At 48.8% G+C, this 11,867-nt stretch overlaps 1 protein-coding gene across 1 annotated transcript; it reads left to right on the top strand.

The window, feature by feature from the left end:
- The first annotated feature begins 375 nt into the window (after positions 1-375).
- Positions 376-11,814, top strand: ap1g2 (adaptor related protein complex 1 subunit gamma 2). Its single transcript, XM_080546773.1, has 22 exons — positions 376-496; positions 1,316-1,520; positions 1,659-1,783; positions 2,321-2,462; positions 2,679-2,775; positions 3,004-3,080; positions 3,340-3,435; positions 3,561-3,641; positions 3,801-3,899; positions 4,045-4,100; positions 4,874-4,987; positions 5,726-5,866; positions 6,256-6,310; positions 6,547-6,669; positions 6,805-6,894; positions 7,265-7,392; positions 7,657-7,761; positions 8,014-8,161; positions 8,371-8,515; positions 8,762-8,919; positions 9,110-9,208; positions 9,530-11,814. The coding sequence occupies exons 2-22, from the start codon at positions 1,320-1,322 to the stop codon at positions 9,629-9,631; spliced, it is 2,382 nt and encodes a 793-aa protein (XP_080402899.1). The 5' UTR covers positions 376-496; positions 1,316-1,319; the 3' UTR covers positions 9,632-11,814.
- Positions 11,815-11,867: the final 53 nt, after the last annotated feature.

Genomic DNA, 11,867 nt, shown 5'->3' with positions numbered 1-11,867 from the left:
CACACACACACACACACACACACACACACACACACACACACACAATATGGTGAAAGGGTAGCCTCAATAGTGCAATAGACAAGTGACATTTAAGAATCCTATGACCTTCAGTGCACTGCAATTCTTCGGATGATCCAACCACCCATGCACCACTTTTATTGCACCCGGTCCCTCATTAATCTTTCATCCACCTGTTGTCAAGGACACCGAGGCCTCGGCGTACCGTACAGTTATCATGCAGGGGGGTGGAGTTCACATGCACAGTCAGAGATCAGATGGCAGGAAGTGATGCTGCTGTAATGGTCCACCAAGCTCAGGGGGAAAGGAAAGGACAGCAGATTACAGTAGAGAGGCGTTTAGCCAACCGACAGTCGCCGAGTAGCTTTAGTAGTGGTGCACTGAAATCGAGGAGAGTTGAATGCATGATCGTTTATTGAAACAAGAAACGGGCGATCGTATATTTTTAGGTGCGTTGTTTTTTTTCCACTTCCCGAAGGTAAGACCAACAATGCAACATCGAGGGAAAAGAATGCCTAGCTCGATTAGCTCGCGTGTAATCCGATGCATACAATTTCCGCCGAATGCACGCGCGACAACGATTGATTAATCGTGACGTGTGAGTTGTAATATTGGTGCACTTTTAGGGTGGAGGAGAACTGCCTGTCGCTGTTTTGCACAACATCATATAATAATAATAACATCATGTCCTGTGGCTAGCTAGCTATGCTAGTTTATTGCATGTATTGAAGTGAGTTGCTGTCATCATCAGTCTTATATGTAGTTAAGCTAATATGCATGCTGTCAGTTTTGTAGTAATTTGCACTGGTTTCCGTTTGTAGTTTTACCTTCCATGTTAAGTGAATGACTGAACAACTTCCAAAGCAGACGTTCTCAGCTGGATCGTTCATTTAACCACACCTGTACTTCGGAATAGTGCATATGGATCAGATGGCATACAGGGGAAATGCTCTAAGTCTATTACGGGAGCTGATGAATATCTTATTATTAGGCTCAGCGGTCTCATCCACTATCACACGGAACCGTTTGAATGCGGAATTGGAACCGTTTTTCCTATTTGGTCTGATACAATTGGCGATTTAAGAGGAGTTATTGTATGTCATGCACATACGTTTCACCCATCTCTCTCTCTCTCTCTCTCTCTCTCTCTCTCTCTCTCTCTCTCTCTCTCTCACACACACACTCACACACTCTCACACACACACACACACACTCACACACTCTCACACACACACACACACACACACACACACACACTCTCACACACACACACACACACACACACACACACACACAGAGCCATGTCTCCGTCAGTGCGTCTGCAGGAGATGATCAGGGTGATCAGGGGGGCCCGTACACAGGGCGAGGAGCGTGGCGTGATCCAAAGGGAGTGTGCTGCCATCCGGGCGCAGTTCAGACAGGCTGACAACGGGGGACGCTCGCACAACCTGGCCAAGCTGCTGTATGTGCACATGCTGGGTTACCCCGCCCACTTTGGACAGGTAACGATGCACAACGCCTCCAGGACGTTAGGGAATGAGTACGGTATTTTTAGATTCTTCCCCCCGAATCGTATTTCCAGAGAAGAGGTTTGTATTGTAAAGCCTGAACCCCAGCTCTCTCTATCCTGTCTTTCTCAGATGGAGTGTGTGCGTCTGATCGCCAGTCCTCGGTACAACGAGAAGCGCGTCGGGTACCTGGGCGCCATGATGCTTCTAGACGAGAAACAGGACGCCAGCCTGCTCATCACCAACTCCATCAAGAAGTAAGAAACACAGGAATTAGAAGACAGACAGTAGACAGAATTCTGGTAGAAGGAATTCCGAAACACTCAGATGGAATTCTGAGACAGATCAGACAGACAGAACTCTCAGACAGTCGGAACTTTGAGACAATCACACAAACAGAACACTGTGAGGCTGCGTTCGTAAATTCGCTCCGAGAGCGCCGGAGCGCGCACTGGGTTCAACGTCACTGGCTTCAAGTAATTCGATTGGACGAGAGGCATTCCACGAGCGCTGATCAGAGCACTCCAGAGTGAATTTACGAACGCAGCCTGAGACAGGCTTGCAGACGGAACTCTTGAGACAATCAGGTAGATGGACATTCTCAGACAGACGGAACTGTCAGACAGACAGAACCCTGACACCATCAGGTAGGTAGACAGAACTGTCAGACAGACAGACAGACAGTCAGACGGAACCATAGCCACTGAACAACTGTTCAATCTCTATGGATATATCCCATCTATATCGATTGAAACGTACATTTCCCTCTCTCCCTATGTGTGTGTGTGTACCAGTGACCTGTCCCACAGCAGCCAGTACGTCCAGTCCTTGGCTCTGTGTACTCTGGCCTGTATGGGCTCGGCTGAGATGTGTCGAGACCTGGCCCCTGAGATCGACCGCCTGCTCCGAGCCTCCAACTCCTACATCAAGAAGAAGGTGACCGCCGCCGCCCGCAGCACCCGAGCGCCTTCCTCCGTGTCGTCATCACGGCAGACCTTCTTTATGCAGGGCCACAAACCCAACTTTTAAGCTGCCACAGACTGCATCGCAATCATCAGCTAAATCATCTGTAGTACTGATCTCAGTGTTGTATAGTTGACGTGTTTGATCGTGTCGATAATGATGATTGTGTGCGTGTGTCGACATTTCCAGGCAGCTCTTTGTGCGGTTCACATAGTGCGAAAAGTACCAGAACTAGGGGAGCTGTTCACCCCTGCCGCTCGATCCCTGCTCTCCGAAAAGAACCACGGTCAGTTTGTCTCGCGATGGGCCGGTTCCACAGACAAAGGCTTGAGCCTAATCCTAGACTAAAAAGGCGTCTTCAGTGGAGATTTTACATTGAAGGTGTGATTTCGTCCAGGACTAGGCTGAAGTCTTCTCAAGCCTTGTCTGTGAAACCGTCCCTGCATGTTTTACACATGAATCTACTGGTTTGTCAACGTCTTCTCCGGTCCTAATATGTTGGTTTCACCTGCAGGTGTGTTACATGGAGCTGTGGTTCTGATCAATGAGCTGTGTGAGCGGAATCAAGAGACCCTGGAGCAGTTCCGTAAGGTAAGACACACACACACACACCTTTACTTTCATACTATCCCCTCTCTCCCTCTCTCTATCACATCACATCATTACATTGCAAACTGAAATAGCTACACCTCGGTTATTGCCTGTGCCTCACCTCCACTGTGTGTGTGTGTGTGTGTGTGTACGTGTGTGTACGTGTGTGTACGTGTGTGTACGTGTGTGTACGTGTGTGTATGTGTGTGTACGTGTGTGTACGTGTGTGTACGTGTGTGTATGTGTACACACGACCCAGGCGGTCCCGGAGTTGGTGCAGATAATGAAAGGCCTGGTGATGTCGGGCTATTCTCCAGAACACAACGTGGCAGGGATCAGCGACCCCTTCCTCCAGGTCAGTCGGGTTCAGCACACCAACATACGGTAGAATGGGTAGATGCTCTTTTCTACGACTGCCAAAACATACCCACACCCAGCCGACCCTCCGACACTCTCCTCTTTTACTCCCTCCATCCGTAGGTGCGCATTCTCAGGTTGCTGAGGATCTTGGGCCGCAACAATGATGCAGCCAGTGATGCCATGAATGACCTTCTTGCCCAGGTACAGTAATGAGACAGACAGACAGACAGACAGACAGACATCCAGTGTGACACACATCCATAACTGCGTGTCCATGTCAATGCTTGTTCATTAATAACTCACTAAGGCGGAAAGCCTATGTTTTTTTAATGATTGTTTATGTCTGTGGATGATTGACAGGTGGCCACAAACACAGACAGCAGTAAGACTGCAGGCAGCGCTGTGTTGTATGAAACCGTTCTCACAGTCATGGACATCAAGTCTGAAAGTGGCTTGAGGGTGAGGGACAGTTTCTTGTGAACATACCGTTTTGTTATTGTTGCTTTTTACATCAAAAGATATATCCAGAGCTGGACCCAAGCCTCAGGAATGATTTTGTGTGTGTGTGTGTGTGTGTGTGCATGTGTTTGCGTGTGTGTGACAGGTCCTGGCTGTGAACATCCTGGGGAGGTTTCTCCTGAACAATGATAGGAACATCCGGTTGGTATTCCCTCCCCCGCTCCCCCCCCTCTCCCCTCTCTTATCTCATCTTGTCAGGTCACTTTCACTGTTTCCATTACCCATGTTGCCCCAGGCGCAGAAAAAACCAACCATTGCATTACAATCAATCTACAGACAAGCACAAGTCTATTCCTGGAATCATTTAACTTCAGGTCTCACAGGTTGGGAGTGTGTTGACACAGCCATGCTTGCAGAACATTCCCGGGCTAACACACATCTGTCCCTGCCCTCTTTCACTATCCGTCAGCGTTGAGGTGTCCGTTGTCTGTAGGGAACTCTCTCCCGATAGGGGCCGTCTGGCCCAGCAGGTTAGTCTGGTCTGGTCCCAGCTTTTACGTCCCCCTCCCCATCTCAGTGTCACACACAAGGACAAGCTCGCCGCATCTCACTGGAGGGAACCTAGATTGGCTGTGAACAGATGGCATCTGTGCTGAATACCTTGTTCTGCTTGATCATTTGGGGAGATACAAGATTTTCAAAGAGAACAACTGGGGCTTTGGAGTAGAGTCGTCATGCCCGCCCAGATTAAGCACAGAAACAGGATGCCTCTGATATGACAGCGAGTGAAAATTGGACATGACATCTGTTGAGAAGGAATAGTAGAATTACATGTTGCGCTGTAAACCATCACCGTGGGTTGAGTTACACTGAGTGATAATGTGTCTCATGAAATGAAATCACTTCCCTCAGTTGTTATCGACGTTCTCACACACTCACCCAAAACACAATAGCTACTCTTTGTTTCCGTACAGGTACATTTCCATGACTTCACTTCAGAAGATCGTGCAGACGGACCACAATGCCGTGCAGCGCCACAGGGGGACCATAGTGGACTGCCTGAAGGACCAGGACGCTTCTGTCAAACGGTGGTTATTCACTTATCATGACTGATGGATAGATGATTCACTTACTTAGACACATGTACTTGTTGTAAGTCGCTTTGGATAAAGGCGTCTGCTACATGTCTAAAATGTAAATGTAACATGAACTGCATACTGGAAAGCAGCACCAGTATTACCAGAGCCAAGGCCTCTTTAAAGATCATGTAGTATGTCAAAAAAAAGTAGTATCATTTTGTAGTGTTCATTTTGCCAGGCTTTTTAGTCACTTAGTCTTTGGTGTTTAGATGAAGATGCACACCAGTTCTAGTCACACCAAGTCACCTCCATCCTTCTTAGTTCCAGTCCAGTTCGAGTTGATGAAAACTGAAAACATTGCAGTTTCAGTCCACAAAAACTCTACAAAACATTTTAGACTAGCCGTAGTCATCGACGAAAACTAAACTGTTTTGGAGTTTTTGTAGACAACCACACTAAAATGCCTTCAGTCTTCATCAACCGAAACTAGACCAAACCCAAGAAGGACAGAAATGACTAAATGTGACCAAAACCAATGTGCGTCTTTGTCCAAAGACCAAGACTAAACGCCCCAAAAACCCACCAAAATTAACACTGATACACAGTCAATGCCATAACCATTGCCAGTACTGTAGAATGTATTCCTGCTCGCCATTTGTTGGCCGTCAGTGAGTTACAATGACACAAGGGTGGTGTTGATGATGATGAAGCCACCCACCATTGATTATGTTCCACTCTGTTCCTCAGACGGGCGTTGGAGCTGTCTCTGGCCCTGGTGTCGGCTGTCAACATCCGCTCTCTGATGAAGGAGCTGCTCCTCTTCCTCTCCAGCTGTCCTCCGGAGCTCAGACAACACACAACCTCGGGCATCTTCAACGCCGCCGAGAGGTACCGTCACGGGCCTTACCTTGACCGGATCTGCCTCCCTGTCTGGGTCTCCATGTCTCTCTGTCTGTGTGTTAATATGGCTCTAGGTATCTCACTATGTGTCAGTTTCAATGTTCCGCAGCCCCTCTCTCTCTCTGTGTGTGTGTGTGTGTGTGTGCGTGTGTGTGTGTGTGTGTGTTTCGCTCAGTGTCTGTGTGTAGTCTCACGTTGTCTTTCTGGCTGAGCTGTGGCACTGAACATGCTGGCCTGTAGCCTCCCTGTGTATAACAAGGGGTGTGGGTGTGTGTGCGCGTGTGTGAGTATGTGTACCTACGTGTACGTGTGTGTGAGATCTGAACTGCAGCACCTGAACACCACTGAGTGTGTGTGTGTCTCTGTGTCTCTGTCAGGTATTCTCCCTCTCAGCGCTGGCACATTGACACCATCCTGCATGTCCTTACCACGGTAAATACTGCCACTGTACCACAATAACCCGGTTTCAGAGATGCTACCTTTGCTTGTTGTTATGACTGCGAACCGGCTATTGTCATAATGCCCCACCATAAACGGTGTCCTTCTTATTGTGGACGAATAAATCCCACGAGAGCTCTGGGTGAAAAGTAGGTCACACAGCCACTGCCTCTGTTGGCCCGACTGTCTAGACTGTCCTGTGTTTTGACTTGTAGTTCCCTCTGTGTCAGGCAGGGGGCGACGTGAGGGACGAGACGGTGCCCAACCTGATCCAGCTCATCACCACGGCAACAGAACTCCACTGCTACACGGTCCACAAGCTGTACAGAGCACTCATCACAGACATCTCACAGGTGTGCGTGTGTGTGTGCGTGTGTGTGTGTGTGTGTGTGTGTGTGTGTGTGTGTGTGTTGTGCTCTGCTCTGCTCTGAGGTATGCTGTGGAACAGTGTTTGGATAAGTGTGTGTTGTTTCTCTGTGTCTCTGCAGCAACCCCTGGTGCAGGTGGCATGCTGGTGTATCGGGGAGTACGGCGACCTGCTGCTGAGAGGAGAGTGTGAGGAGACAGAACCAGTTCAGGTACATAACAGAGGGATGGAAGGGGTCCTCTGTGGCTCAGTTGGTAGAGTATGGTGTTAACAACGCTTAGGTTGTGGGTTCGATTCCCGCTGGGACCGTATGTCTATGGATGACCTTAAACTTGCAAATGACCTGAATGACTTTTACTGTAGATTCGACAGACAACTTACTGGTCCAGTCCTGACACAATGGACCCAGACAGCCCACCCCCATCACACCTCTCTCCATCCAGGAGAGAGACGTCAACAAACTGTTTAAAGACACTGAACCCCCTGCAATGCATTCACTGTAATGTCAGTCGCTTTGGATAAAAAAGGTTCATGTCCATTGACAATAATGCAACAGTTTCTGTTTTGTCCTCCCCCTGTAGGTGACAGAAGACGATGTCCTGGACGCCTTGGAAACAGTGTTACAGTCGCACATGTCGGCGCCGGCAACCAGGGGCTTCGCCCTCACGGCGACCATGAAACTAAGCACACGCATAACGAACAACGTGGAGTAAGCATCGTCACCTCTCACACAGCACCCTGGTTCACTGCGACAGCCACAAGACTGCTTTATCCGTCGTCGTTCCCCCCCCCCCCCCCCTCGTGTTTGGGCCAGTGAGAATCTGCATTGCTGATACAGAGAATACTAAAATAGCTTTTGCTTTACCCGCTGTTCTCTCTCTCTCTCTCCCTCCCCCGACCCCCCCCCCCCCTCCACACACACACACACACACACACACGTACACGCACACATCTCTATCTCTCGTCCCCTCAGTCGGATCAGGAGCATCGTCAGCATCTACGGCAGCTGCATCGACGTGGAGCTCCAGCAGAGGGCAGTAGAGTACAACGCTCTGTTCAAGAAATATGACCACATGAGGTACGTACGACAGCACGTGTGTGCATCTGATGGGATTAGACCAGTGTAAACAATGTGCTAGTTAGCTCATGTGAGCCCACTGGTGGACTCGGTGGCATGTTTACCGTTACTGTTACACCTGTCCAATCACCTCAGATCTAAACAAGTGTCTGGGGGTGTCTCTCTCTCTCTCTCTCTCTCTCTCTCTCTCTCTCTCTCTCTCTCTCTCTCTCTCTCTTCTCTCTTTCTCTCTCTCTCTCTGTGTGCTCACAGGGCAGCAGTGCTGGAGAGGATGCCTGTGATTGACAAGAGCTCACCGGGTCATACCAACGGAGAGTCATCAGGGGGGACGATCAAAGATATTGAGCCAACCAAACTCAACCAGGGGGAGGCAGTGTTAATCCAGGAGCCTGCTAACCAGGTAGGTGGTGGTGGTGGTGGTGATGATGATGATGATGATGATAACAACAGAGTATCGAGTTTGGTCTATTTATGTCAGTAAGGTACAATATGGTGAACTGACACCTTCTACTTTTCAGCTTAGTGTGTAAAGTGGACTAGCATGTTTGTGGACTTGCCCAAGCGTAGTGTCTGATCAAGTATCACATTTCTCCCCTGTTCACTGGAAAGGTGTGTGATCTGCTGGACCTGTTGGGTGGTTCTGATGAGCCTCTCCAGTCAAGCCCGGCTCAGTCCAGCACGGTTCCTGGTTCTGTCAGCAACACCAGTGGGGGAGACTTACTGGACCTGCTGGGAGGACTGGACCCCGCACCTGGTGAGACACACACAGAGCAGATGGAGATAGAGAGAGAGATGGGTTGGGGAGTGAAAGGGAAACCTTGAGAGCAAAGGATTCGTGGAGAGAGAGATTTAGCCGGCGGGAAACGGATCTAGATATCTACTGTTTTCAGCACGTACAAAACCTGAACTTCATGATGGATGTAAAGGACGTTGGTGGTTATTGTAGCGTACCGTTCTATCGCCCCCATGTGACCCCCGTGTTTCCTGTATTCCTCCAAAGCGCCGCCACCAAGTGTTACAGTGTACGAGAAGAACGGCGTGACTCTGAAACTCCAGACGGACAAACAGACGGACACGGGGATGACCGTGACCCTCACCGCCACCAACTCCACTGAGGGGGACATCAGCAGCTTCACCCTGCAAGCAGCTGTACCCAAGGTCTCTCTCTCTCTGTGTGTTTCTGCCTTTTTCTCTCTGTGTTGCTAGTTTACAGTGTACAGTATCTCTGAGCATAGCCCCTGGATGCATGACTGTACAGTGCTCTATTGCATCCCATAGGAACACATTTTCATTTCCCTGTAACGACTATGGACAATCATGTAACCGCCTTCACCTCCCTCTCCCTCAGAGTGTCCAGTTACAGATGAAGGCTCCGAGCGGTGACGTCATCCTTGCACGTGGAGCAGGTCAGGTGACCCAGACGGTGCTCCTCAACAACCCAACCAAGGTGGGTTTTCTATTAGCTTTCCCTCCGTAAATCACGCACGCACGCACACACACACACACGTACACACACTTTTTTTAAAGTTATTTAAGATTTTATAAATCTCTACTGTATCTGTCAATAAAATGAGTGGGGCAGTCCCACTCATTTTATTGACAGATACAGTAGAGATTTAGACAGGAAGGATGGGTGAGAGAGAGAGGAGGGATGACATGCAGGATATGTCCCCGGCCGGAATCAAACCGGGGACCCTGCGGTTACATGGTCATCGCTTAAGTGTCCCCCTCACACACACTTACTTGAAATACTCCTTTTTCCCCTCAGGTGAGTCTGAAGATGAGGGTCCGTGTGTCCTTTACCAGCGAAGGCTCCCTCTGTCAGGACACCGTGCAGATCGACTCCTTCCCCAGCCCTGCCTGGCATTGACAGATGTCAATCAATTCAACCTGTCAATCAACTCTTGACATTTGACATCAGTCCATGTACATGGAAGGATCGACAGCCGACCAGGCCATGGAGTGGGGATCCATTCTACCCGACAGCTGTCGATCATAAACAGAGGGATCCTCCCTGTCAATCAATCATTCCTACACTGCGACCTGATACTCTTGTCAATCCAAGCTGATATCTTTCAAACGACTCCAACTCTTCTATTTCTCAAATGGCTGAGACACCACTCTCCCCCTCCCCCCAGTTTGGCAGGGCTTCGTGTAGATGAACTCTTAGAGACCTTTTTAGTTCCTTCAGGATCAACATAACTAAGCCATTGGCAGCATTATACACCTTCTCAACAGTGCCCATTCGGACAACTGGCATTTGTTTTCCCTATAGGATAACCAGGAATTTAACAGCACTTCTGAGGATGCAAACTGACTTCAGTGTGCTCTGTATGTCTCCAAAGCTGCAGGTTGTCTTAACCTGTGTGTCACACACCAGTCAACAAATAATCTGAAGATGTCCTGTCAAGGCCAGTGGTCCAATCAGAAGAAAGATCTGTCCTGAGAACTGTGCAGTGAGAACTGTCCGCACACCATCTCATCTAGTAGGAGAATGGCCACGTTCTCAAGCGCCTACATGTTGTTGTTGTTGTTATATTGTTGTGCAGATGATTAAAATCATTTACGCACATTGATTGGGTTCCTGCAATGTTAAACACTACTTCTGCATTGGCAGAGATCCCATTTAGTGTTTAACACGGCAGGGAAGCCAGACTGCAACGTAAGCAGCCAGGGAACGCAGCCTGCATCTCAGTGTTAGCCCATCCAGCCTTGTACGCGGGTGACTTGATAGACAGACAGCGTTTCACTCCCACAGCCACACACCCCCACGTAGCCACTGTTAGGCTTCCCACTGGTCAGTACGAGCCACATGATCAGCAGCATTCTCCAACACTACGCCTTATCTGCTCTTACATGCTGCGTTCCAATTCTCTGCCCTCTGTCTCTCTAGTTCCCGAGGCACTTGTTTAGATCTGAGCGGATGGATAGGTGTAAGCAGTACTGGCAAACATGCTGCCTATCCATACCGAGGGCAAAAGTGAGGTAACTACCGTATGGCTTCCACTTGTCTAATCCTCTCAGATCAAGTGCATAAGGGTTATCATTCACCTGTCCACTACGCCACATGGATTTAAAGGGAATGGACTGGTGTATGGTAAGTGTTGGAAGGGAGACTGCACCCAATCCCATGCCTTTTAAATCCATGTGGCAACGTGAACCAGTCAGTACACACTTCAGGAGAAAGGGCAGAGAACTGGGAGGCAGGATGACATGCCTTCCATTGTCGTGCTCTTGTTCTCCTCCCTACCTCTTTTCCGTCGCTCAGCTGCTTCTCTCTTCCCCTGTGCCTGTCACTGTCTCAGCCCCCTTTGGGCCTGAGCTGCTGTGTTAACTTGTATGTACATTGACTTTATTTTGAGGTGAGAGTTCTGTTTTATCTGTGAATGGTGTGTGTACCCTCAAACCCCCCTGCCCACCCCCCCCGCCCCCCAAGTTTAAACTAAACTATTATCTTTGTGAAGCGTCAGTACCAGTCAGGCTGTGCGGACCAGTGTTCCCACTCGTGGCCTCGTTCTCTTGAAAATATAGGCGTTGGCTGCCTAGGATGTGGTTTGAAAGACCTATGGGTATCTTAGGGTGAATACTGGTACTAACTCATACTGGTACTAACTCATACTGGTACTGACTACCTGTACTGGGTAAGAAAAGCACAAAAGATGACTCATTTTCACAACACTAGATAAGACTGGGTTACAAGAAGACCAAATAAATGGCACATGAACACTTGCAAATGGAGGCTACTATTAGAGGATGTATAACTGGGCCGATATGTGATTTGGTAACCTGTCAATATCCTCTATACATGGGTCATAACACTGCTCATTCCTGACACAACATCGATTAGTTCATGGATATCACCAATTGTACTCTTGACAATGGGCAACAGTGCAATTAGTACTAAACAATCCCTATGACCAGTGACCACTTCTACCCTCATGAGAAAAAATAAACCAGAAGGAGAAATGGGGAGTTAGGGAAAGAGACTTCTGTTTGTTGTGTGCATTGCCTTTGAATATCCTGTCTTGTGTCATTTGTAATTAAAGGTTTTCAAAACCCTCACCAGTGACTTCCTGAATCATGTGTCGACCGGTAGCCCCCACTTG

The sequence above is a fragment of the Nansenia antarctica genome (assembly GCF_963989245.1).
Source record: "Nansenia antarctica genome assembly, chromosome: 16".
NCBI lineage: Eukaryota > Metazoa > Chordata > Actinopteri > Argentiniformes > Microstomatidae > Nansenia > Nansenia antarctica.
The sequence above is the reverse complement of the archived record's forward strand: the minus strand, read 5'-3'. Positions and strand labels throughout refer to the sequence as shown.